This window comes from Macrobrachium nipponense, chromosome 3 (assembly GCF_015104395.2).
Source record: "Macrobrachium nipponense isolate FS-2020 chromosome 3, ASM1510439v2, whole genome shotgun sequence".
NCBI classification, from domain to species: domain Eukaryota; kingdom Metazoa; phylum Arthropoda; class Malacostraca; order Decapoda; family Palaemonidae; genus Macrobrachium; species Macrobrachium nipponense.
The window spans coordinates 117064663-117091753 of NC_087202.1; the positions used below are offsets into that span (position 1 = coordinate 117064663).

Sequence of the window (27091 nt, forward strand, 5' to 3'; positions counted from 1 at the left end):
CCCGGATAAATAGGGAGGGTTGGAGTCAGGAAGGGCATCCGTCTGTAAAATCTTCTGCCAGAGCTTTTATGAAATGAGTCTTACAAGGAATGAGAATAGGGCTAGGTTGTCACCCGGAAGTGACCCACAGATACATCGTCCTAACTCTGTGGATGTGCAAGGGCGAGTGATGAAGAAGCGAGCTCGAGAACTAAAAGTAGGAACATTAAATGTCGGTACAATGACAGGAAGAGGGCAGTAAATATCCTCTGTGTGCAGGAGTCAAGAGGGAAATGTAACAAAGCCAGGGAACTGGGGGAGGGGTATAAGCTAAACATAGCGGAGTTAATAAAGAGGGCAGGAATGGTGTTGGAATAATTCTGTCAAGTGAAATGAAAAAGGAAATCTTTGAAGTAAATAGAAGAAATGATAGGATTATCTGGATCAGGCTGATGGCTGAAAATTTCACTTTTAATATCGTTAGTGCATATGCACCCCAGATAGGATGCTCAGATGAAGAGAGAGATCGCTTTTAGTCAGACTTAGAGGAGGAAATGGAAAAGGTACCAGCTGGTGAAAGATGCGTTGCTGGCGGAGATCTGAAGGGGCACGTAGGCCAAAATAACCATGTGATCAGCCTTATACATGGTGGGTATGGCTATGAATTCAGGGGTTCTCAAAGTGGTCGATATCGACCCTCAGAGGTCAATAGGAGCATCCAAGGAGGTCTATGAATAGTCAAGGGGTCAATAGGGGGTCGATGAATAATTAACGTGTCGGAGAATTAAGTTACAGATAATTGTACATCTTAAGTTCCAAACATATTTTTTTACTAGGTGTTACTTTTTTTTTATCATACTGATTGTCAAGTACTAAACTAATACTACTCAAATTGATTCTGACATTGTTTTTTTTATTATTATTAAATGTTATTCTAGGGGGTTGATAGAAAATTTTAAACTTCATAAGGGGGTCATGAAGTTAAACAGTTTGAGAACCCCTGGCTATGATAAAAGAAATGCAGAGGGTGAGAGAATTGTTGATTTTGCTGTTTCAACGGATATGGTGCTGGTGAACACTTCTTTCACCAAGCTGCAACAACATCTAGTTACATACGAAAGCGGAGGAAAGTCCAGCCAGATAGATGACTTTGTGTGTATAAGAGGAAAGATTGACGTGAGGTCAAAGATTGTAAGGTCATACCAGGAGACCATGTGAGCGCGCAACATCGTTTGGTAGTGATGGATTTGGGTATGGAAATTGAACAAATAAGGAAGAAAAAATGAAAAATGCATGGACCAAAAAGAAATAAATGTTTTAAGCTGAAAGAGACTGAACTATGTAGACTGTTTAAAGCAGAAGTTTTAGAAGAAATAACGCATGAAATCTTAGATGTTGATGAATGGTGGAACAGAACGATGGAAAATACTGAGGGTTGCTAGAGAAATATTGGAGGTGGATGGAACACGAAGGCGAGGAAGACCTAAGACCAGGTGGAGAGATGGCAATAGAGATGATATGAGGGAGAAGGGAGTACGGGAGGAAATGACGCAGGACAGAGGTAGATGGAAGAAACTCATTAAAAACAGCGACCCCGAATAGGGATAAAGTTGGGAAGAAGAAGAATTTCCTGTGACCACGACATACGAAGTTTTTAGATGATAAGGTGACATAATCATCAATAAATTAAAAGTATTCTCATTTGCTGTACTTGTGTTTTATTCTCATTTTAACAACAAATTAGCAACAACAAAATGCAGTTGCTAAGGTTACAAGTCTCAAAAAAACTGAAATGGCATTAAGCCAGGACATTCCATTGCCATCAAGTACCTCAGGGTACGCGCCACGTGAATCTATTACAGAATCCTACTAAACAGGTTAGGTATCTTAAAAGTCAGGTCCTTCAGTAATCCTTCTTCCTCCTAACTCTCTTGCAAACTGTATCGTCGTGACACCTGTCGTAGCAGCACTTCCGACCTTCGGGACAATTCTCGTCGTTCTCACACCTGTCAATCTCGTCTTCTCCTAAATAGAGGACGCACAGCCTTTCAGACGACGTCGGGCAGAGCTTCTGGCGTTCTTTGGAAGAGAGAGAAAGACAATGGGTCACCATCGGTTATTACTGAAGGGGAGATTACACTACTTGGGTTAACTTCACAGTCATCGGGAGCACATTGACGGAGCTCTGTGTCAAGCAGCATGTGGCGATAGATGATCACTCGCAATGCTTCATAATATCGATCATATTGGAAATAATGTCAGACTGGAAGTGTTCATTGTTTCTCGTTATTGAACATCATATATCTGCAACTGATAAAATTATTCATTATTGTTTTATTGCTTTTGTTTAAGCAACAGCAAAGATGTCTTTCCAGTTTTGAAATTCGTAAATAATTTATTCAAAACAGGAAGAATGATGATCTTCACATTGAAAAAAATATATATTAGGTAATATAATCATATTGGGTATATAATATCTGCGGGGTAATTAGCTTGCAGCTATTAATTCGCCGGGAACCAATGGTCAGAAATGAGTGATTCGCACATAAGGCTATACTAATCTAAGGGTCTGAAAATGGGTCCATGAGAGAAATTTGCGTGGAGGTAAAAAAATACTGAGAGAGAGAGAGAGAGAGAGAGAGAGAGAGAGAGAGGATAGTCGTGGGGAAGGTCTGAAGAAAGGGGCTCGCGACGCGTCACGTGACAGAATCATATCCAAGAAAGAACGTCCACAATGACTCAAAGAGATGTTTCCTTGATTGTGCATTTGACGCCACTTCCGATATTCGATTAATAATATCAACAATTTAAACTAGTCTGCTATAGGAGTCATCAACGTGACGTCATCATCACGTCTTTTTCCAAACAATATCACGTCTAGAGGGCAAAAGGCCTTTCCTCTTCACCACTGTAACAGAGGAACGTTGACCCTTCTAGTTAATCTGCGCCTTATTTCTAAGGAATGATTCAGTCGTCTGTTGTTGTAGGATGCACGAATAGGTGGGGAAAGGGAAGCTTTATATCCTGGCGTCGTATTCCCAGCGAAGGTGATAATATCACTCAGTAAATGAGTGATGATATCATTACTAAGTTCAAAGGACCCATGCAATAGCCCCTCCATGTCTATACCACAATTAAAATTTCGTCTGTCAAACATCGCCAAGATCGACGTTACAATATTATTTTCCCGCCACTATCAATACATGGACAGAAGTTTTCATCCATACGTATCTAATTTGTCCTATCTTTCTATTTGAAGTTGATCCTTATGAAATGATATTATCTTAAGCAAAATATTAGAGTATAAAAGCATTTCTCTATTGAAATATTCAGATTTACATATTTCCGTTGACATCGTTTCGGAAGACTGCTCCAAATCACGCGATTTCACAACATTGGATATTTGAAACTTTATTACTCCACCACATTCCTATATATTTGTTTATTTCGACCCATATACCAACAATAATTGCATAGAATTATAATTCCATGATTTTAGAGTAAAGAATAACGAGACTTCACAAGAGCAACAGTTGGAATTCACAGTAAATGGATCGAGATAAATGGCTAATGAATTTCAGACCATTTCATTTCACTACCACTATCAAGATTGCAGTGACACAAGACAGCTTGCCCTCGTATGAAAGTTGTTTGAAACTACTGGATTCTAAACCTTTATGGAAAGCAAAATAATATCTACTTTATATTTAAATATTTATTGTTGTTGCCACGAAATGTTTTTCCTCTCGTGGGAAGTGAAGTTAACAGACGGGAAAACTTAAAAACAACCAAGTTCGAAAATACATATACCGTAATAAGCAAAGAATCTTTACCCTGCCATACATGTACAGTGTGCACAAAACACTTGACAGTTAAAGTTGATGAGAACGTCGTCTGCTATTGTTCGCTTTTGTCCAGCAGCTATGTGTGCCCGATATGCTTCATTGTTTACAAACATAAATCTCTCCTATAGATCAAAGAATGACGCTATAGTGACAGCGACTTCGCTATGCACGGTGTTTGGGGAGTGAGAGAGGGAGGGGGGGGGGGAGAGGTGGGCCCACGATCTAAATTCCAACCTTTGTCGTACAACATTCATTACCTCCTTTAGATAACTTGCAGAACTCAGCGCCTCGGAGACACTGACTTCGTTTATCCTTGATTTGTCAACCAAACAACCCTGTTGTTTACTTCGTGTACGGGACCATGTCGAGCAGTAGCTGACGAACAAAACCAATTCGGGGCTACCCAGAGGGTATTCGAAAGAGCTTGAGTAACGGATAAGACTTATTTCAGAAGATTCACGCAGTGACTTTCCCAAACCCTGTTACGTTGCAAAAGCTTCGTATTTTAATGTATAGTCATCGGTGGGCTGACTATCATATTGGACTCCAAGTGCGGTATTCGATCACCTACAGTTTCTGAAGCTGAATTCTCTCTCTCTCTCTCTCTCTCTCTCTCTCTCTCTCTCTCTCTCTCTCTCTCTCTCAAATAGGGTCATTTATATGTATGCCAAATCCTGGCATCAAACAGGATATATCCTTCCTCGATCTGTGAATAAAAAACTGTACTTTCTAAACTTCCTTAATAAGTAACTCACGAACTTCTCGCATAAATAAGATTGAAACAGCCATGTAGTCACAAAATAAACAAGAAAGCATCATCATTTAAAGAATGACTATTAATTTAAAGCCTTACCTACTTTTGCCATAAGGCGATTTTTTTTTTTGGGGGGGAGAAGGGGAAGGTGGGGGGGAGAATGCCATACTCCTGGGACTGACCAACGAGAAGAAAAATTAAGTAATAGTGTATAATATAAATTATACTGAAATGCATAATATATATGTGTATGTGTGTGTGTGTGTGTGTGTTTGCGTGCTGCTCCCATTTATCTAGAACATACCTTTCCCTTTCTTATGAATTGGGTACTTTTTCTTAATTCTTAATTTTGTAAACTGTAATAAAAACCAATTAAATAATCTTTGATTAGTTATCACGAATAAACAGAAAGGTTGAATGAAAATGAACGGGGGATTTTCAAAACCTGATACAAGTAATGCAGCCGTTTCAAAGATCATTTTTTTTTTAACTGGAAAAGCTTAGACATATGTGACGCTTTTTCACGTGTTGCTCAGCACTATATATATATATATATATATATATATATATATATATATATATATAATATATATATATATTAATATATATATATATATAGAGAGAGAGATGAGAGAGACGAGAGAGAGTAGATTTATGCCTGTACAGACTGTCAGTGAGTGATCGGTTCAAGTGTATCCTTTGATAAAGACCGACCCTTCACCTCTTCCCTCCCTCCCCCCACCCCCTTCCCCCCACGTCGCGGAGGGGAGCGATAGGCTAAAAGCAGCGTTCTTTCACCCCGAGGGGAAAATGAGAGATAACAGACATACCATAACAGAGTCAAGAGAGGTGTGGTTGTCGCATGACCTCCCCTCGAACGCGTGACCCTTGAAAATGAGATAAAAGCTTATTGATGACTATTGGGGCAAAGGCCTAACCTCGCCCCGTGTTTGTGCTCATCCCCCCCCCCCCCCCCCCCGGCCTTGCTTTTGCCGGTCGCTCTTGTGTGTTTGTGTAGGATTTTGTTTTTATGATGAATGGGGTTGAAGTTAGGGAGAGCATCCGTTTGTAAAATATCTGACAAAATACAGTATGCAATGAGTCGCCCAGTGAGCTTAGTAAGGATCCATCCGCTCCAAAGTAAACTATGTCATTTACGTGTATCTCTAACTTACTCGCTTACATATCACAAACAAGTTGAAAAACAAGTCTGCGACCTAATGGAAAACGGAGTTTTGGCTAATGCTGGATAACCATCGTATGAAGCACATGTTAGTACTAAAAAAAAAAATCGTTCATCCCTGTTCGACCTGTTCGTAATGTGTTTGCCGCAAGCTGGCGATATTTATGTGTGTGCTTATGACATGTTTTACAGTAGAAACGTTCAAACGTCGTCCGAGAGCGAGCCACGGATAAATCGTCCTAGCCTAACCCTTAAGTAATGCCTACAGTGCACCACGTGAGGTGCACTGACGGCACTACCTCTCCCCACACACGAAGAGGTCATGTTGCAGGAGAGATCGTGGAAATGGAAGTTCTAGTGACACGAAGGGGAGAAATGGACGGTCGGAGGTCACTAAAAAGAAGTGTTGTATTTAATTCTTAGAGGTGAATCCAGATTTCCAGACTCATCGTTTTAGACTACAGAAAACTAATAGCCAGACATTTTGCGTTTTACCATTACTTTCATTATTCAGGATACCCTGAACAGCAGTCAAGCAACTGAATGATAAACATTGAAATAAGATATCTTCTTATTCACGTTCTGTCTACTGACATCTTGACTTAATTAGCCAAGGCGTTCCGAGTAAAAGTTCCCTTATAAGTGACGTGTCGTCCTTTCGGAGTAGGATGTCACAAAGTGGTGATGGGGACATGGAACTCTTTTCATTTATTCATTAATCTGTTGATTGATTTATTTTTTTTTATAGGCGAGATCTCTTTTCTCTATATTTCTCTCTACCTCCTCTTACTTCATCCTAATGAACACCAAGTAAATGGCCACCGTAGGTTGTTTCGTATGAATAGGTTCCATCTTCTGAATAATAAAATAATAATAATGTTTGGTAGGAGACCCTCTTTTAAACAGGTTTTGTTGAATGTTATTGCTGCTTCAGCGGTATTAATCTTGTAGGAGTTTTTCTCTTCCTTTCTTATAGCGGCTTTCTCGTTACTTTTACGGTAGGTGAGTAATTCCCCGATATTAGTCATTTACTATTACCGTATTATGACTAATATCGGAGAATTATTCACCTACCTTAACAGTAAAAAGAAAGCCGCCATAAGAAAGATAGAGGAAAACCTCTACAAGATTAATGCCGCTGAAGCAGCAATAACATTCAACAATTAATAATAATGATAATTGAAAAAGAAACCCACAAATTCAATTTGTAACTTGTTTACTTCTAAGTATTTACATTTAGTTTTACTCCACACTCGAGTACTTTCAGGCCCTTCTGTGGCCCATTCTCAAGAGATGTTTGGGATGTTAGCCTGGGTCAAGGCCCAGCAGTCTTCTGAGAAGACTGCTGGGCCTTGACCCAGGCTAACATCCCAAACATCTCTTGAGAATGGGCCACAGAAGGGCCTGAAAGTACTCGAGTGTGGAGTAAAACTAAATGTAAATACTTAGAAGTAAAGAAGTTTTTGTTTGGTTAATAATAATAATAATAGCTCATCCAAGGACTGGTTAAGCAACATTTGAGCTGGCCAGTCGTTGGATGGTGATCACCCTCCTCGGCGTTGATTCCTTTGGAAAGGATCTTACCACAATTTCCTCAGTCTACTCACCTGTGAATGAGTACCTATCCCCAATGGGTTAAATAGCACAACTCAACAATGATGGGTAGAAATGAAGAATTAAACAACGACGTAAATGGGACCTCTGGCAACAAAAGAGCTTAGTCCGGCAGCCATGTATACAGCCCAATTGAAGGGGAAGACGGTCAGGTACTTGGAGGTCGTCATCCAGCAACTGACCACCACAACGACAGTAACCAGCAACTAGAGACTGGGGCTACAGATAAAACCAGAAAAAGAAATGGACAGGAGAAGAAAATAAGGAATTATGGAGATGCTACATCAGAAGTAACCCGATGGAAAGAGGACATAGAAGGAGATTGGCCAACATCCGGAATGAGAGAAATAACTTCCCCCAAACAGAACAGAGACTGGCAGACTAAGTAAGGAACTTAAAGAAAAAGAACTGGCTCTCTGCAACCGAAAGAGAAGAACTGGAAAGAAATAACACTCAACAATGAAGAACAAGAACACGAACTAAGAGACACCACAGAAGACAACGGCACTTGAAGAAAAAGACAAGACGGAATGGGTGGAGAAGATGGATGAAGCCAGATACAGAAAGAACAAATATCCCCTCCATGAAAGCCTGCAATGCAGAGAAATTAAGGGAGAAAACAAGTGAAATTAGCGAAATAATGACACTAATACACAACACCAGTGTCACAGAAACGAATAACTTGTCATATGCAGGAACAAGACTAATAGTAGAACTCATGGGGATACAAACACCAACACCACCATCACAACCAACTCTACAGAAACCAAAGCAGTAACTGCCTTGGGAAGCCACTTGGAAAAACATAATCTTCATGGTGATGAGATCTAACTTGAGTGAACTGAAAGAGATGGCAGAAAAGAGGCTAAGAAGCAAGAAAACAAGGGAGGAACTGAACGAGAAATGCAAAGTACAGAAGAAGGGATTAAACAATACAAGAGAAGATATAAAACAGAGGCTTAAAGCCAAAGCACATAAGATCCAAAGGTACCTGAACAGGAATAAAGGGTACCAACAGAACAATCTATTCAGAACCAACCAGAAAAGAGGGGAAGACAACCACCAGGAAATTCATGAAGCCGAACTAAGTAAGAGACTCTGGGAAAACACATGGAGCAATGTGGTATAACAAAACAAACATGCAACATGGCTCCAGGAAGTCAAGGCAGAAGAAATGGCGAGAATAAAACAAAGATTCGCCGAGATAATGACAGACACAATCAGACACCAATTAAAGAAAATGCCCAACTGGAAAGCCCCAGGTCACTATAAAGTCCATGGATTCTAGCTCAAAAACTTCAAGGCCCTACATCAGCGAATAGCAGAACAACTCCACCATGCGCAAAAAATGGATGACCACAGGGAGAACATCCTTAGTACAGAAAGACAAGAACAAGGGAAATATAACAAGTAACTACAGGCCTGTCACCTGCCTACCAATAATGTGAAAGTTACTCAGTGAAAGGCTATACAACTATCTAGAAGATACAAACACTATCCCCCACCAACAGAAAGGTTGCAGAAGGATGTGTAGGGGCACAAAAGACTAGCTCCTGATAGACAAAATGGTAATGAAGAACATTAAGAGAAGGAAAACCAGCCTAAGCATGGCATGGATTGACTACAAGAAAGCCTTCAACGTGGCTAATAGAATGCCTGAAAATGTATGGAGCAGAGGAAAACACCACCAGCTTTACAAGAAATGCAATGCTCAACTGGAATACAATACTTACAAGCTCTGGAATAAGACTAGCTAAGGTTTACATCAGGAGAGGGATCTTCCAGGCAACACACTGTCCCCACTACTCTTCATAGTAGCCATGATTCCCATGACAAAAATACTGCAGAAGATGGATGCTGGGTACCAACTCAAGAAAGGAGGCAAGAAAATTAACTATCTGATGTTCATGGACGACATCAAGCTGTATAGTAAGAGCATCAAGGAAATAGATACCCTAATCCAGACTGTAAGGATCGTATCAGGGGACATCAGGATGGAGTTTGGAATAGAAAAATTTGACCGTAATCAACATACAAAAAGGCAAAGTGACAAGGACTGAAGGGATAAAGCTACCAGATGGGAATAGCATCAAACACAGACGAGACAGGATACTAATACCTGGGCATAATAGGAGAGGATATAAAACACTAAGAGATGGAAGACACTATCAGGAAAGAATATATGCAGAGACTTAAGGTGACTCAAGTCAAAACTATTGTCGCTGTCTAACTGCATATTCATTAAAGTACAAGCCCCCCGCCCCCCCCCCCCCCGAATCTCTCTCTCTCTCTCTCTCTCTCTCGTCTCCTCTCTCTCTCTCTCTCTCCCATCCACGTCTCTTGTTTATCTCTAGTGCTGCCCCCTCTGGTATTTTGCAGATAATAAAACGAGTTGACGCGGGGAATTAAGCCTCACTCACACGCACCGCTCTTAGCCAAGTTTGTCTCCCACTCGGACACAACCTCTGACTCAGTTTGAGGCTGTCACCAGCGGGCTGACCCCCTTGCTCACGGGCCTATGTGCCTCCACGTGGCCAGCCTTGGACCCTTACCTGATGCCTTGGAGAAGTCCCTTTCTTCGTTTGTGCTTTTACGAAGCCATATCTCAGCAAGAAAGGTAAAGTATGGAAGTGTGGTGACAGCTAACTTAATCTATTATATTTCCCTATGTCGGTACTGGTGCAATTGCTCATTGCCAACCCCACCTTCACTCCTCTACAGCTGTGCTCCCTTATCATAAAAACTACTTAGATTTAAGGGCTGTGGATCCCTTGAATGTGTTTGTGTTCACATCTACCCCCTTTCTCGTTACTGTAACGTTCAAGTCGTAATTCATTCTTTCTTTGCCCTGTGATGAATCTCTGAGAAAATATGATCTATGTTTAGCTCATATCCAACCACTTTGTGTACTGCACATGTGTTTATAAGGCGTCTGTGTTGCAGGTATATCTGCAGATCCCAGCAGTGAGGTGGATTTTTCCTATCTTTAGAAGCTCTGGGCCTATATGTGTGCTGGAAATCGACCCATGTGTTCACAAACACGTGTTCATCACTCCTGGCAATCCTTCCCAGTGAAGATAGTTGGGGAGGGCCATTAGCGCCCTTGCTGGCTCCCTAAATTAGCAGATTAACAGTAGATGTAAATATATTCCCTGTAAATTTAATCCTTAGAGTTTCCTTACGATTTATCCGCGAATTTTACCTGGCCCTCATCCAACATCTAGTTTTCTATTTGTGATTAACCACTCGATTGGGCTTCTTCTTTGTTGTAGTCAGTCAATAATCCCATCGAGTCTTAATTCATAAAAAAAAACTCAATTCCAGAAATGTAATGAAAATCATAAACACATAGGTAGGGCCAGTAATCAGATACACTGCAGGAGTAGTGGAGTGGACGAAGGCTGAAAACTCCACAGCATAGACCAGAAAACTAGGAAACACATGACAATACACAAAGCACTAAACCCAAGAGCAAATACGGACAGATTAATATAACACGAAAGGAAGGAAGGAGAGGACTACTAAGATAGAGGACTGCGTCAATATCGAGAGTAAAGCACTGTGGCAGTATCTGAAAACCAGTGAAGACGAGTGGCTCAGGAGTGCATGGGAGGAAGGACTGATGAAAGTAGACGAAGACCCAGAAATATACAAAGATAGGAGAATGACAAATAGAGTGGATGAATGGCACAGCAAACCAATGCACGGACAGCACATGAGGAAGACTAAAGAACTGGCCAGGAATGAAACATGGAAATGGCTACAGAAGGGAGAACTCAAGAAGGAAACAGAAAGAATCTAACAGCTGCACAAGATCAGGCCCTACAAACCAGATATGTTCAAAGAACGATAGATGGAAATAACATCTCACCCATGCAGTATGAAAAACGAGACCATTAACCGTATAGCAAGCGAACCAGTACAAAAAGAGGCATGATTCAGTTGCAAAAGCCCTCCATTGGAGCCTGTGCAAGAAACTAGGGCATCAGAACAGATAGGGTGATACGTGCTGATAGACCAGATGTGATGTTGATTGACAAAATCACTCACTGATGTTGCAATACCATGGGACACCAGGTTAGATGAGAAAGAAAGAGATTGAATTGATAAGTATTAAGACCTGAAAATAGAAATAAGAAGGATATGGGATATGCCGGTGGAAACTACTCATAATTATAGGAACACTAGGCACGATCCCAAGATCTCTGAAAAGGAACCTGGAAAAACTAGATGTCGAAGTTGCTCTAGGATTCATGCAGAAAAATGTGCTCCTGGAAACAGCGCACATAGTAAGAAAAGTGATGGACTCCTAAGGATGCAGGATACAGCCCGGAACCCCACACTAAAAAAACCAACCAGTCAATAGGATGACTGTGATAGACAGTAATAATAATAATAATAATAATAATAATAATAATAATAATAATAATAATAATAATAATAATAATAATAATACCCTTTATATCCTGGAGGCAGCATTCCAGAGTCCCATTATTTGCTTGGCATTTCTTCTGGCACTGTTCATCATCATTCCAGTTCTCTGGGAATAAGACAAACTTCGTGCTCTCATTCGCAAACTGGAATGTTATTGGTGCAGCTCTGTGTGCGATAAAAAAAATTTTATGATTGCGGGATGTAAGGTTTTTATTATAATTTTTTATATGAGGTTTTTCTAGTAAAGAAAAAGCAACTTTTTTTTTTTCTACAAAACCATTTCAATAGTTGCGTCCGTATGTCTGGCTGAATGAAGTCACCAGAGTTAAGATTATTAAAGGAAGATTCGTCGTGAATTCAGATATTTCTTATAAATTGTAACAGTAAAAATGTCTTATTTATTAAAACACAGACAATTAGATAAGAAATCAACTGTGCGTGGGCTTAGCTAAAAGAAATTTCAAATCAAAGTCACCAAATGATATGAAGTTGATAAAAGTCTGAAAACATTAATAGAACCTGGCAGATTTAAGTAAGTTTTAGGAGAATAAAACTTTGATGTTGTACTTACTTACTTGTCCCCATTAATTTAAATTGGCGAAAGTTAAATGATACGTCTTCGTCCTTTTATTTGTTCACCACTTATCATTTTTCCCCCCTCTAATTTTATTCTATTCTGTTTATTCATCAAGCCTCTATCTGAATATTCAAATGTTCTCTGCATTTTCAACCTTATACACGACTTTCAATCTGGCAACCGGGGTGGGGGAGGGGCGGGTGGCCAAGCCAGCCTCAACTGGTGCCGGTCCCAAGCCCGGATAATTAGGGTGGGTTGGTGTCAGGAAGGGCATCCGACCATAAAAACCCATGCCAGAACCAATGAAATGAGTCATGATATTGATGAGAATAGTGCTAGGGCGTACTCCAAAAACAACGCACAGACACATCGCCCTAACTCTATGACAAGGCGAGGGCTACTGCATCATGAGCTGGTGCAGCTTAAGAAGCGAGCTCTAGCCTCTAAATGTGATCAGAATATTCCAGCTCAATATTGGGTCTATGACAGGAAGAGGAAGAGAAGAGCATTGGCGGAGTTGATGAGGATAAAGAGAGTGGATATTTTCTGTGTGCAGGAAACTCGATGGAAAGGTAATAAAGCCAAAGAATTGGGGAATGGCTACAAGCTAATCTATAGCAAATGAGCAGGGTAAGAGTGGTGTTGGTGTAGTGTTGTCGGGGGAAATGAAGAATGCAGTGACAGAAGTGAGAAGAAAGAATGATGGCATTATGAGAGTGAAGATATGTTATGGAGGGGAAACAATGAACATAATTAGTGCTTATGCGCCACAAGTGGGCTGTACAGATGAAGAAAAGAGCAGCTATTAGAACGAAATGAGTGAGGTAACACAAGAACTGGAAGAGCAGGAGAGGACTGTAGTGGGGGCAGACTTTAATAGACATGTCGGAAATGAAAATGATGTAATTGAATGTGTACATGGAGGACATGGGATCGGGGAGAGAAATCAAGGAGAGAGTATAGTAAACTTTGTCATGTCTTTTGATATGGCAATAGTGAACACGTTCTTCAAAAATAAAAGGGAGCACTTGATAACATACAGGAGTGGCGGTAGATGCGCACAAATAGATTACCTCCTTTACAATAGATCAAGACAAGTGGAAGTTAGGAATTGTAAAGTTATCCTAGGTGACCACGTGGCCCCACAACATAGGTTCCTTTGTATGGATTTGAAGATGAAAAGAGAAAAGAAAACGAAAACGAATGAGGTAAAGAAAATCAAGTGGTAGAAATTGTTAGGGAGGGATAATGATAAGAAGAGAGAGTTTAGGGGAAGAGTGCTGGGAGAGTTTGATCTGGGAATTGAAGATGTGGGAGAATGGTGGAGGCATAATGCAGCAGTGATTAGAAGACATGGAAAGGAGTTAATGGAGAAACATCTGGAATAGTATGGGAGGAAAACGGGGGGGCTGGTGTTGGGGGGAGGAGGTGGGGGAAGTGGTGAAGGGTAAAAGGGAGGCAAAGAAAAGATTTGGAGGAGGGCAGAGAAAGATTAAGAGAAAGAAACAAAGAAGTAAAAAGGGTGGTAGCTCAAGCTAAGGCAAGGGCATATGAGGTTTATAATGAACGGGAAACCAAGGAAGATGCTCAAACTGTCAAAAGTAAGAAATAAAAGAACAAAGGACATCGCCCATATTAAGCAAATGAAAGATAGGAATGATACGGTAATAAGAAAGGAAGAAGGCATCCTGAAAAGATGGAAAGAGTATTTTGAGCAAATACTAAATGAGGAAAATGGAAGACTTGTAAGAGAATGAACAAGTAAACATGGGAATGGTAATGGGGATCTCTAAGGACGAAGTGATACGAGCCTTTAAAAGAATGAGGGATGGGAAGGCAACAGGATCTGACTTAATCCCAGTCGAAGTTTGGAAAGCCTTAGGAGAGGAAGGGGTAGACATCTTGTACGATCTGATGGTAAAAATATTTGAACAGGAAAAGATACCAGAAGAATGGCGGGAAAGCATATTGATACCTATATCTAAAGGTAAAGGTGATGTCCAGGAATGCAGTAATTATAGAGGTACAAAACTAATGTCTCACACGTTGAATATTTTGGAAAGAATAATAGATAGCAGGCTGAGAGAGGAAGTGAGAATAGGGAAGGAACCGTTAGGATTTATGGCGAGAAGCGGCACAACGGATGGAATATTTTCCATAAGGCAACTGAAGGAGAAATTCAGAGAAAAACAACGAGACCTGCATCTGGTATTCATAGACCTTGAAAAGGCGCCTATTTCTTGCCAAGCCAAGAAATATGGAGGTGTTTGAGGGAGAAGATGGTGCTGGAAAAGTATGTCAGAATTATTCAGATGTACATGAATGTGTATACTAGAGTGAGAAGCAGTGTTGGAGAGACAGATGGATTTGAGATAGGAGTTGGATTACACCAGGGGTCGGCACTTAACCCATTCATCTTCAACATCGTGATGGATGTAATGACCAAGGATGTTAGGGAAGCAGTGCCATGGAGCATATTATATGCAGATGACATTGTATTGTGTTCAGAGCGGAGGGAGGAGTTGGAGGGGAGGTAGGAGAGGTGGAGAGCAGCACTTAAGGAGACAGGAATAAGAATAAGTAGATAAAAAACCGATTATATGTATTCCAGTATTACTGGGGATGTTGGAAATAGCATGAGCTTGGGTGGGGAAGAAATAAAGAGAGAACAGAAGTTCAATTACTTGGGGTCCATATTAGAGGATAGTGGAAGCATGGACCAAGAGGTGAGACATCGAATTCAGGCAGGATGGAATAACTGGAGGTCTGCATCAGGGATCCTTTGTGACAAGAAGGTTCCTCTGAAATTGAAAGGAAAGTCTCATAGGACGGTGGTCAGACCAGCAATGTTATATGGAACAGAAACAGCAAGTATGAGGAAAACAGAGGAGAAGAAGATGGATGTAGCAGAAATGAGAATGTTGAGATGGAAGTCGGGAGTAACAAGGGAAGATAGGATTAGAAATGAGTATATAAGAGGATCGACAAAGGTAGTTAAATATAAAAAAAAATACAGGAGGGAAGGCTTCGATGGTTTGGACACCTGTTACGATGAGAGGAACATCATGTTGGAAGACATACGATGGAAATGGAAGTGCGGGGTAGAAGGAAGAAGGGAAAACCAAGAAAGAGATGGCGTGATTGTGTAGGGGAAGATATGTTTTGGAAAGGCATTAACGAGAACGATGCACAGATCAGAAATAGATGGAGACGACTCATTCACAACGGCGACCCCATATAAAAATGGGTTAAAGCTGGGAAGAAGAAGAAGATATGACGACTTTCAATTATGGATGAAATTTTAGTTCATGTTATTGCAAAGCACTCAAATAACTGATTGTCATTCCCTGTGATTATTGAAGAGTGCAGATCTGTTCCGATCTGCTTTTGAAAAATTATTCTTTATTATTTTTAATTTGTTTTTTTTTTTTTTTCATGCCCCTACAGTTTCTTAGGAAACGGCCCTGCAAAGTGAGGTCCACAAGAAATATTATGCATTTTATTCTTATATATATATATATATATATATATATATATATATATATATATATATATATACACACACATATATATATATATATAATATATATATATATAAATTCTTATGCTCTACCAACAAACTTCTTATAAAAAGGTTCTGCAAACTGAGGACTGCAAGAAATGATAGGCATTTAATTCTTGTATTTCTTTTCTATTTTGTTTATCGTGTTCTCATGCAGCATTTACAGAAGGACACTTCAAATTATTCATTCCTTTGTCTGCTCAAGACACTCATACTCGAGTTTTGTTACTACAGATGGATTAATTGGTATTAAAAAATTCAATTAGGTGATTAAGCGATAAGTTCTCAGACATTCTGTTAATTCAGAGAGAGAGCGGGGCGTGGAAGAGAGTCAGTAATTCAGAGAGAGAGAGAAGGGGGGGGAGGCCGGGAGGGGAATTCAATAATTTAGAGAGAGAGAGAGGATTCAGTGATTCAGTATTTCAGAGAGAGAGAGAGAGGGAGAGAGGATTCAATAATTCAGAGAGAGAGAGAGAGAGAGAGAGTCACAAAGAGTTACAAGGATTAGGGTGTTTCAAAAACTTTTTAGTCCATCCGAGGAGACAACGTGCGCTCACTTATCTCAAGGAGCAGGTTTTAATGTTCATTCACAGTCCTAATAATTCTGTCTAGCTATCTTTTAAACTCTTCCACACTGTTTATTCCACGTGTTACATATCTTGTATGTAAAGATGTTCCCACAATGGGATGTGTTGTCTCTCTTCAGCTCCGGTTTTCGTTTAACGTTAATAGGTTACTGTCTGCTTTTGTTATGCCTTTCAGTATTTTGAATGTTTCTATTGGTTTTCCTCGCAATCGTCGTGTTTTTAAGTCATACATGTTCAGGCTCTCTATTCGTCTTTGGTATCCTATTTGTCTGATGGATGGAATTAACTTTGTGGCTCTTGCTTGTACCCTTTCTAATTTATTTATGTCCTTTCTTAGTGTTAGTGCATATTCAAAGTGAGGTCTAAATATTGATGTGTAGAACTGTAGCACCGTTTCCTTATTTCCATATTTGAACTGCCTCTTTATGTATCCCACTAGTTTCTGTGCCTTCTTTTCAGCTTTTATGTTCTGTTTTGTGGATTTTTAGTCCTTGGTAATAATGACTCCAAGGTACTCTTCTGGTTCTACACTATTTATGTCATTCCCAAGCAGCATGTAGTTAGCATGAGGGTTGTTTGTTCCTATTTGTAACACTTTATACTTATCCACTTTAAAAGGCATTTGTCATCTTTTTGACCCCACTCCTATTTTTTTAGATAATTTCCTAAACTTTCTACCGTCTCTGGGTCTGCTGCATTTACACCTAGTTTGGTGTCATCTGCAAATTTGGCTATCCTGCTAGTTAATCCTACATCAATGTCATTAATATAATTAAAAAACAAGAGCAGGCCAAGGACAGAACCCTGAGGAACTCCGCTTGTCACATCTGCCCATTCTGATTCTTCACCATTTATTATGACTGTTTTCTATTAGTTAGCCAGTCTTCGATCCAGTCTGCTGTTTCTCCTAAAATTCCTAAAGTTCTATCATATTTTCTTGTGTGTAACTTTGTCAACGGCCTTTTGGAAATCTAAGTAGAGTATATCTATTGCTCTACTACTGTCGTAAATACCGAGCATGTTTTGAAAAAATCCAAGAGGTTTGATATGCAAGATCTATTTTGTCTGAAATCGTGTTGGCTGATTAACAAGTTGTTGTTATTAATGTGATCCACAATTTGATCTGCAATTATGGACTCAAAAATCTTACAAACGACCGATGTTAGACAGACTGGGCTATAATTTCCCAGCCCTTCCCTTGGACTTTTTCGTAAACTGGGAGTACATTAGTTAGTTTCCATCCTTTTGGTGAATTTCGTTGTTCTGGCCTTTTTCTGCAGAGTTTATACAGGTGAGGAACTATCTCCTCTTTTAACTCTTTAATTTCTCTTGGATGAATCCCATCCGGGCCAGGAGATTTGAACTTGTTTAGTTCTCTATTTTGTTTTTAATGAGTTTTCCGTAAATATTATTGCCCAGTGGTTCTGCCACTTCATATTTAAAGCTAGTTCAGGGACTGAGGTAGTGTCTTCAATTGTGAAAACAGTAGTAATAAACTTATTCGATGATTCTGCTTTTGCCAAGTCCGTCTTTACTAGGTTTCCCCATTGTCTCTTAGGGAACCTATGCTATTTTTATGGGCTTTCTATTTGCGTGAGCAAAGAATTTTTGGGGGTTTTCCTTACAAAGTGATGCTATTCTCTTATCCTCATTTATCTTCCCATTTCTTACTAATTCATTCACCAATCTATAGAGTTCTTTATACCTGCTTGCTTCTTCTGGTGTTGGGTGTGGATTCATTGCTTTGTGCAATCTGTCTCTTTCTCTTATTTTATTTTCAATTTCTCTGTTGAACCACTTGGGCTGAGGGTTGCCATTTGTTAGTATTTGCTGTAATGGAATACAGCTGGAGCGTTTTTCTGTGTATTCTTCTCGAAAGGCTTCCCAGTAATTGTCTATGTCTGTGTTTTGGTTGTACTCTAGATTTTTAACATCTCCTTTAGTAACATCTCCTTTAGTTTTCTTAGGTCCCTTCGACGATAGTCTAATCTCTTTAGCATCTTCTTCTCTTTTTTGTGTTGCATATTAATTTGAGATGTAATAAACTTGTGGTCACTTTTGCCTTGATTTGCACCTACTGAAAGGTCAGACGCAATGTTAGCTTTTGTTGATAGGATGGTGTCTAGAATGTTGTTTCCTCTAGTAGGTTTTTCTACCCATTGGTGGAGGAATTAATTTTAAAAAAATTTTAGAGGTCTCTTTCCTGCTAATTTGATGTGGCGGTCACAGTGTCCCAGTGAACTGTTGCATTGAAACCTCCCATTATAATGCAGAGTTTGTAGTTTATTTCTTGTCCTAGTAGCTGCACACAGCTCCTCATCGGACATTTGTAGTTGGTGGGGAGGTCTGTACACTAGTATTAGAGTTGGCTTCTTCCCTAGACTGCTTATATTGATGCCAATTACTTCTTGCTTGGTTGTAATTTTACACTCTATTGGACTTAGGTGGTCCTTGACATATAACATAACTCCTCCACCTTTTTTTTATTAGGTCTATCTTTTTTGAACAATTTATATCCTGCTCTTTGGTGCTTTCCTACGAAGTCTCTTGTTACTTCTTGTATCCATGTTCCTCTGATTCCTATTATGTCTAATTTTTCGCTTGCAATCAATGCTTTGAAGAGATCTACTTTGTTCCGAATAGATTGAGCAGTAATCTGTGCCACTCGGAGGGACTTTTCTATCTTCACTTTTGTCCTCTGTGGCTTTATTTGTTTCCTTTGCTGTCACTGTTTCCTGCAATGCTAATACCAATAAAATGCTAGTAGCTTTCCGACTTCTTCCATTGAAAGTTCAGTCTTTCTAGAGGTTTTCGTTGAGAAGGTTTCCCGGAAATTTTGCTCCTAAATTCAAATGAGTTCCATCTTTTTTGTATAGTTTTTATTCCCTACAAATCTGTCCCAAAATCAAAAGAACTTAACACCCTTTTATTGGCATATTCGTTCCATTCTGTCACTGATTCCAATTGCATTGTTGAGGGAGAAGTGGCTTACATTGGTTCTAGACAGAAGTCCTATAAGAATGTTGTTATCGGTTTTCTCAAGGATGTTTTCTACAACATTCCTCAGGTCGGCTACAAGATCTTTTGTCTGGCCAGTTATTCTGTCTTTTAGAAATAAGTCGTTTACTCCTCCCTGCACTATGATTACACTTTTTCTACTTTTTACTTTGATTTTCTTGACTGCTTCGGCTATGTTCTTTGCTCCTTCACCTGGGTAAGAGTTAACTGTTACCTTATTTCTATTTTTGGTCACAAAATTTAACTCCTGATCTTTTACTAGAGAATGCCCAATGAAGGTTGTTTCCTACTCTGTTTCCAGGAGCACAGCAAATCTATTTGATGTCTCGTTCTTTTTGGGGGACAATTGTGTTTTCCGGCTGCTATCACTCTTCTACCAACAGCTCTCTTGAATTCATCTTTTTTTGACAGTAAGTTTATTTTTTTGTGCCTTGTATAGTACTTGTTTCTGTTTCATTTCTGTTTCCTGTCTTGACTAATTGTTTTCTAATCTCCACTTTTACTCTTTCCATTTTCTACTATGTCTATCACTTCTCTTATTAGGTCTCCAACTTTCTTTTCCATCTTGTCTTCTCATCTCTTGCCTTCGAGTTTTTCCTTTGTCAGTCCTTTGATATTTCTTCTACTTCCCCCCTCAGCTTAGCTATCTCCTGTTCTTTTTGACAGGAGAGACAGACACTGAGACTACCTAGCTCTAACGCGCTTGCCTCTCTCCGTAATCTGCACACCATTTGTTGACACTGAATTGTGCACATGCGTGCTTTAATTTTAACTTTTCTTGGGTCACATCTTTTTATATCTTGGTTTCAACATTTTTATCTGAGCTTTATTTCAATAATCTTTCTAATATATGAGCAATTGAAAAGGAAAAATTGAGTGTAGTTGAGTATTCCCACAGTCGCTGCATCCGCTTAACCATGGGCAGTTTTCCTTGGGTCGTCACTAGGGTGCCTTTTTTGGGTGCCACACTAACATACAGTCTCCCTATTGTTAGACGATCCCAAACGTGTTTCAACTCCCAACTGAGCAACATAATTTGCCTAAGCAAATGATTTTTCGCTGGGAGTGAACTGCAGCATCCCTTAAATGACTGAACTTCCAACAGCCATGAACAGCCAGAATCTTATTACCTAACTGCTTCTCATCCAACCATGAAAATCGCCACGGAATGGCCACAATGGCCACACCAGCAGACCCCACGGTTAGGAAGTTCCACAATCAATCTGACTAGGGTTAAAAAAAAAAAAAAAAAAAAAAAAAAAAAGCTTGGTCAGCAACATCACCCCTGAGTCTTTACATCTTAGGTGTTACCGCTTCTAAAGAGGAAATAGGCCTATGGTTGACATATATATACATATATATATGTGTGTGTGTGTTTGGTTGTGTGCGCGAGCGTATGTGCCGCAGGTTGAGAATAATCTACCGATCCTTTGCTGAGCTACTCCACTTTGAATGCAGTCTCTCTCTCTCTCTCTCTCTCTCTCTCTCTCTCTCTCTCTCTCTCTCTCTCTCTCTCTCTCTCTCTCTGAACTAACCGAATGTCTGAGAATTTTATCATATATTCGCATGATTAATGCTTTAATGACAATTAAATATGATATATGACATTCATCTATAATAAAAGAACTTGAGTATCATTGCGTCTCGAGCAGATGTAGACAGGCTCTTACAAATTTCATAATAAGTTCATTTTGTTTCATTTATCATTCTACAAATGAATACATGACTTTGAAGTGTCAGTTTGTAAATTCGCCATGAAAACACGAAAACGAAAATTAAAAGGCTGATGGAGGGGATCTTTTAACATCTAAACTTGAAGTAAGCAAATTAGAGAAAAAGATAAAAAAGGAATGTGAGATGAATCAGAAAAAACAGTAGTATAGGATTAGTAAGAAATATTAAAAAGGCTATAGCTTAACGTGACTTACGTATCTACAATTGTGTCCGTGACAGGAGAAGCGGTACTAGGAGCTGAAGCCTCATCGTCGAAGGAATCTGACGTCCGTTTCATTGGAATTCGTTTTTCCGGTTTACACAAGGTAGCATTTTCGCACCTGTCAAAGCAACACCTGTAACCAGCGGAGCAATTGGAGTTGCTGGAACACTCGTCCAGAGTTCTATTGGATTTCCCTAAATCCAGGACGCAGACTCGCGATTGTTTGGGACACCACTTTTCATTTTCTGCAAAAAAATTAAACTGTCACTAACATGTTTGTTTTTATGCTACCGCACATATCTAATAGATAGGTTTTTGTATGTGCGTGTGTGTGGACAAGGTTATCTTCATGCTGCTGTAAATATATGTGCAGTGGCTACACGTGTCTGTGTGTGGTCTTACGTGTGTAAAAAAAAAAAGACACACCTGGAATAAAATTAGATGTAAATCAAAGCCTTCAACAAAATTCACATTAAATCATAAGAATCCAAGAGCAACGAAGGCCCAAATAATATTCACAATAATAACCAAAATTAGTTCTCAAGAGCTATATCAAGAAAAAGTTGTCAAACAAATTTATTAGATTTTCAGTACATTTCCTTTTGTCATCTAAAGGACCGGCATTTGAGCTTCTGTTAGTGCCTGGGAAAAGTAAAGATGATAAAGGTTCGATAGATGAGCCAATTCAATAAATCCTCGCCTTACCTTACTTTACACAACTGAGTCACTCATAATTAATTTTGTCAATTGAATTCAACCTGTAGTGTTGTAAATCTGAAACTGAAAGTTGATTTGCTGATAAAGCGTTGGAAAATGTTGGATTTCATTGGTGTAGATGTGTATGTCCGTCAGCGATGTCGTTCAAGTCCAGGAATATTTCAGACAAAACTAAGCCAAATGCTCGTCCATTGAGAAAAACGAAAAAGGGATAACTCACAATTTCGTAGGAAGAGACGCAGAGGAAATAAGTAACAGAAGAAGGCAACGCTAGAGAATTTTAATAGTAAAGAAAGCAGGAGCAAAATCCTCCATTTGGAGAGATAAAGAAATGGTAATTGAATTCCATACAGTTTTTAAATTCATGCATACCAATATAATATACATAGCCTATTTAAACGATTCCGTTGATCTCAAACTAGAAGGTTCCGAACGTGAACAAACTTTTTTTCCAAAGTTTTTTTTAATCTAGAATCGATCAAAACATAACAGAAATAACACTTGACTCGATGTCATTTTCAATTTGTAATCAAATTACAAATTAAATTACCATAGAGGAAATTTGTTACCAAAAGAGTCACAGCATAAACATTTTCTAAGAAACAACGGCACAGTTATATATGAGTGCATATGTTTAAAAATAACTATATGTATCCATACATAACTGAATTTGATTCTCCATTTCAAGACCCATGCTACTGTGAGTATCTTTTAATAGACATTTTTATCATGAGTTAATCAGTAACTGAACGATTCTTTAGTTCAGAACACATGAGAGGAGATAGACCGAACCTAAGAATTCCACGCACGACTGAGTCAGATTTTCTCCTTCTCCTTTGCACGCAAGTTGACGCGCAGCTTCGTCCTTCCAGGATCTTGGAAAGATGCTATACACGATATTTCTCACTGGATCTTTCACTGCGAAAGGATGCCCTCTGCAAATAAATAGATAAATAAATAAACAATAAATAAAACATTGAAAAACTAAGGTTTATATGTATCTTTTTTCTCTTATTCTCCTTTTCTATATAAGATGATAAAGTTTTTCATCTGGATTGCTCTCTCTCTCTCTCTCTCTCTCTCTCTCTCTCTCTCTCTCTCTCTCTCGGTCTCTCCTCTCTCTCTCTCTCTCTCTCTCTCTCATACGTCAAACTTCAAATAACAATGTATGCAAGTGATTCATTCCTGATGACTTGTGCCTGATTTCTAACAAATACATAGAAACAAACCCTTCCTTAGAATATTCATGATACCATTCTTTCAGATGTGATTTTAGTAAAACTGGCACTGCCCCTTAACTTTCAGATTTTGTTTTCTTTTTAACATGCCTAGGTTTTAACACAAACCTTTCGTTACAGATTTGGATTCAGAAGTTTGAAGTTTTTCAGTTCTTCGTTCGCCTTTACAACCAAGGATTTAATGTTAGACTATTTGGCTTTCTGTCAATTTCCCGTTGCACCGCACAAATTTATAGATCTCTTAAGCCATGCAAACCTCAGAAGCCCCTTGTTGGGACATAGGTACTCTTTCTCTTCCTTTTTCAAGCCTACGTCTATCACAGAACCCCCTGATCTTGCTCAAGGTGCATAAACAGGATTAAAATCCTCAGTATCCATATCATTTGATATATCCTCCTGAGGATCTCATTTCCTCTATTCTTGGATAAGTAGCGACCTCAAGATAGTCGATGTTAGTTCACACATATACAAATATATTTCTTTCTACTTTTCATATGGATCAATTAAGCGAATACGCACCTTCCCAGCTGCTGACATTAGGGAAAAGAAGCCTTTGCTATAAAAATGCACACCTACTTGAATAAGTGTTATATTAGAATATTTTTTCTATTTCACATCCTAGAAATTCCATGACTCTTAATACAAAATCTTACATTCATAACTGTATGCCAATAGACCATGAAGTACGAAGCTTACTTGACTTATGCATAATCTTGTATTCAAACAAGTTCACGATGACGCACCTATTTGTAGATGTGATTATCAATGAAATAAAGAATTGTACTCACATATCTAGTTCCCCTTTGCCCGTGTCAACAATCGATAACATTTGCTGCTCTGAAGAATCATTATTCCTCAAAGGAAACTCGATCGAAATGAAACTTGAGTTTTCGCTGGTTGAATCTTCCATCTCCAAATCCAGTTCTTCTAGGACCTGATGTGTTTAAACATCTGTATAAATATTAAGAATATATAAAATTGCATTTACTAGACAGATGAAGAAGCTTCGGGGCATTTCTAAAAACATTTTTATCTATTTATCATTTTTTTTCTTATCAGCGAAATCTCTTCTTTCTGTATTTCCTGTCCCTCCTTAATTCTTGCTAATGAGCACCATAGTCTTTGGAAACTTGAATTAGTATTTTAAGTCAGTGAACTCTGTGGGATTGTTCCATATGAATAGGTTCATGCTCAAAAGAGGTTAGGACGAAAACATTTTGAAATAAAATGATTTCTCGAAATTACCTTTCTGGTGTCGTTACTTTGGCCAAGTTGAGGAAATAGAAGAGAGGCAAAATTCATTCCCACGACGCCAGAGATCACGATTATTAGTCCTTGAAAGAGAATGAGAGCTCAGATCACTTAGTGCACCACTTATCTTTTGGTCATGTATTGATTGAAATACCCGGGAACGTACACACATCAAATTTAAGGAACAAGATAATCAAAAGCATCACGCAGTGTTATGATCGAAATTTCCAAGTATTTCTTTTACGAAAACATTAGTCTCCCTCTCTCCCTCTCTTTCTCCCGATTCTCGATTTATATACATACCGCTAAAAACGCATGCATGCATGAAAATTATATAATATATATATATATATATATATATATATATATATATATATATATATATATATATTATATAATGCATATATGTCTGTGCATACAAGTTCAAATGCTCATATATACATATATACCTATATATATATATAATTATATATATATATATATATAATATATATATCATATATATATATATATAGTATATATATATTATATATATGTATAATATATATATATATATATATATATATATATATGTGTGTGTGTGTGTGGGGGACGTATATATATATATATATAGTGTGTGTGTGCGTGTCTGCGTGTGTGTGTGTGTGTGTATATACACACACACAAATGAGTATTCCTAGATCATTACCGATAGAATATAGTTTACTCCAGCGCAATGCACACAACAAGAAAAAAATATAAAAGTAAATCACAGTGAATTACCTGCAAACATTGTTGTAAAAAAACAGCAGGCGCTCGAGACCTGCAGTCTTCTGTTCTGTCGCCGAATAAAAACTAAACCCGAAATGTGACTTCCGCTGCAACAAACCGAAGCCCTTCGGTGGCAGCTGTTCCTATTTAAAAAAAAATGATAAGCACTTCTCCGCCGTTGAAGTTATTACGAAATGTCCAAGGTTTCAGAAAGGAAAACACTCCTGAGTAAACACCACTGTTTCGTCTTCTTTAGATATACCTTCTTTCGCAATTCGAATGACCTATTATAAGAATGTTTGATAACATCGGGAGTGAATCGCTGGTTGTTTAATCACCGGCCGTGTTCGTACGTGACTTCGGCTGTTTTCGTTTCGTAAACAAGGAACTGACTGTGCTCGTTAAACCGCGAGGAATGAAGAAAATGACAAAAAAATTATGGTGGGTTGCAGGAAGTCACGACAATATTTTCCGCTGACTTTTCTCTGACTTACGTGCTCGCAAAGTAAATCTAGTTTTAATTATACAACAGTGTTTCATGCTGAAAATATATATATATATTATATATAATATATATATATATATATATATATATATATATATATATATATATATATATAGAATATATATATGTGTATACATATATACATAACTATACGTATTTATGATTCATATTCATATTCATATTCATATTATTATTATTATTATTATTATTATTATATTATTATTATTATTATTATTATTATTATTATTATTATTATTATTACAGTATATGAAACCTATTCACATGGAACAAGCACACCAAGGGGGCCACTGACTTGAAATTCAAGCTTCCAAAGAATGTTGGTTCGAACCGCCCACCGCAGACCCTACACTGCAATAGTAACTGATCATGATACAGAGTTTGCCCATATAGCAAGTCGAGTCTATGTGTTGTATTAAACACTGTTTATATCCACTTGTCATTTAGATTTGGATACGCCGCCGATAGGAGAGGAAATGATTCGTCGAGCATAAGAGGTAAATGGACTCAAACTTGAATTATCTTTCTTTATTCCCGAGAAGCTTACTTAAAGGACAAAGAGGTACAGACTTAGTCAGTGTCTAAATAAAAAGATAATCTCTGGAAATAATGCCGTTGACTTGAATGAAATAGAAATTGCATAAGAGGGAAACTATACGTTAATAGCATTCTTATATACGTACATACACACATACTTATACAGTTTATATATATATTATATATATATATATATATATATATATATATATATATATATATATAGTATATATGTGTGTGTGTGTGTGTGTGTGTGTGTGTTTGTGCATACAATAAATAAAGGTGATACCACGGAGGAAAATGAAAGGGTCGTTAAGACGGAAAGATCTTGGCAGTTCTCGTGCTTTTCATTTTCCTCCGTGGAATTAGTTTTATTTATACATATTTCAAGATCAAGTTATGCATGTGCATGTTATATATATATATATATAATACCAATATATATATATATATATCTATATATATATATTATAATATATATATATATATATAGATATATATAGGATATATTGTGTTGGTGTGTGTGTGTGTGTGTGTGTGTGTGTGGTGTGTGTGTGTGCGCGCGTGTGTGTGTATGAACATTCGT

The 27091-nt window shown here is 38.4% G+C and overlaps 1 protein-coding gene across 3 annotated transcripts; it reads right to left on the minus strand.

The window, feature by feature from the left end:
* Positions 1 to 1680: 1680 nt before the first annotated feature.
* LOC135221994 (uncharacterized) lies at positions 1681 to 25614 on the minus strand. 3 transcript variants are annotated; one of them, XM_064260102.1, is made up of 7 exons: positions 25458 to 25612; positions 24690 to 24778; positions 24233 to 24378; positions 22999 to 23141; positions 21482 to 21734; positions 11832 to 11974; positions 1681 to 2058 (listed from the first exon to the last, which is right to left on the minus strand). In XM_064260102.1, the coding sequence occupies exons 1-7, from the start codon at positions 25465 to 25467 to the stop codon at positions 1883 to 1885; spliced, it is 960 nt and encodes a 319-aa protein (XP_064116172.1). In that variant the 5' UTR covers positions 25468 to 25612; the 3' UTR covers positions 1681 to 1882. The 3 variants fall into 3 exon arrangements, with proteins under 3 accessions (XP_064116172.1, XP_064116171.1, XP_064116170.1); XM_064260101.1 differs by lacking the exon at positions 11832 to 11974 and having other exon boundaries at positions 25458 to 25614; XM_064260100.1 differs by lacking the exon at positions 24690 to 24778 and having other exon boundaries at positions 25458 to 25609.
* Positions 25615 to 27091: the final 1477 nt, after the last annotated feature.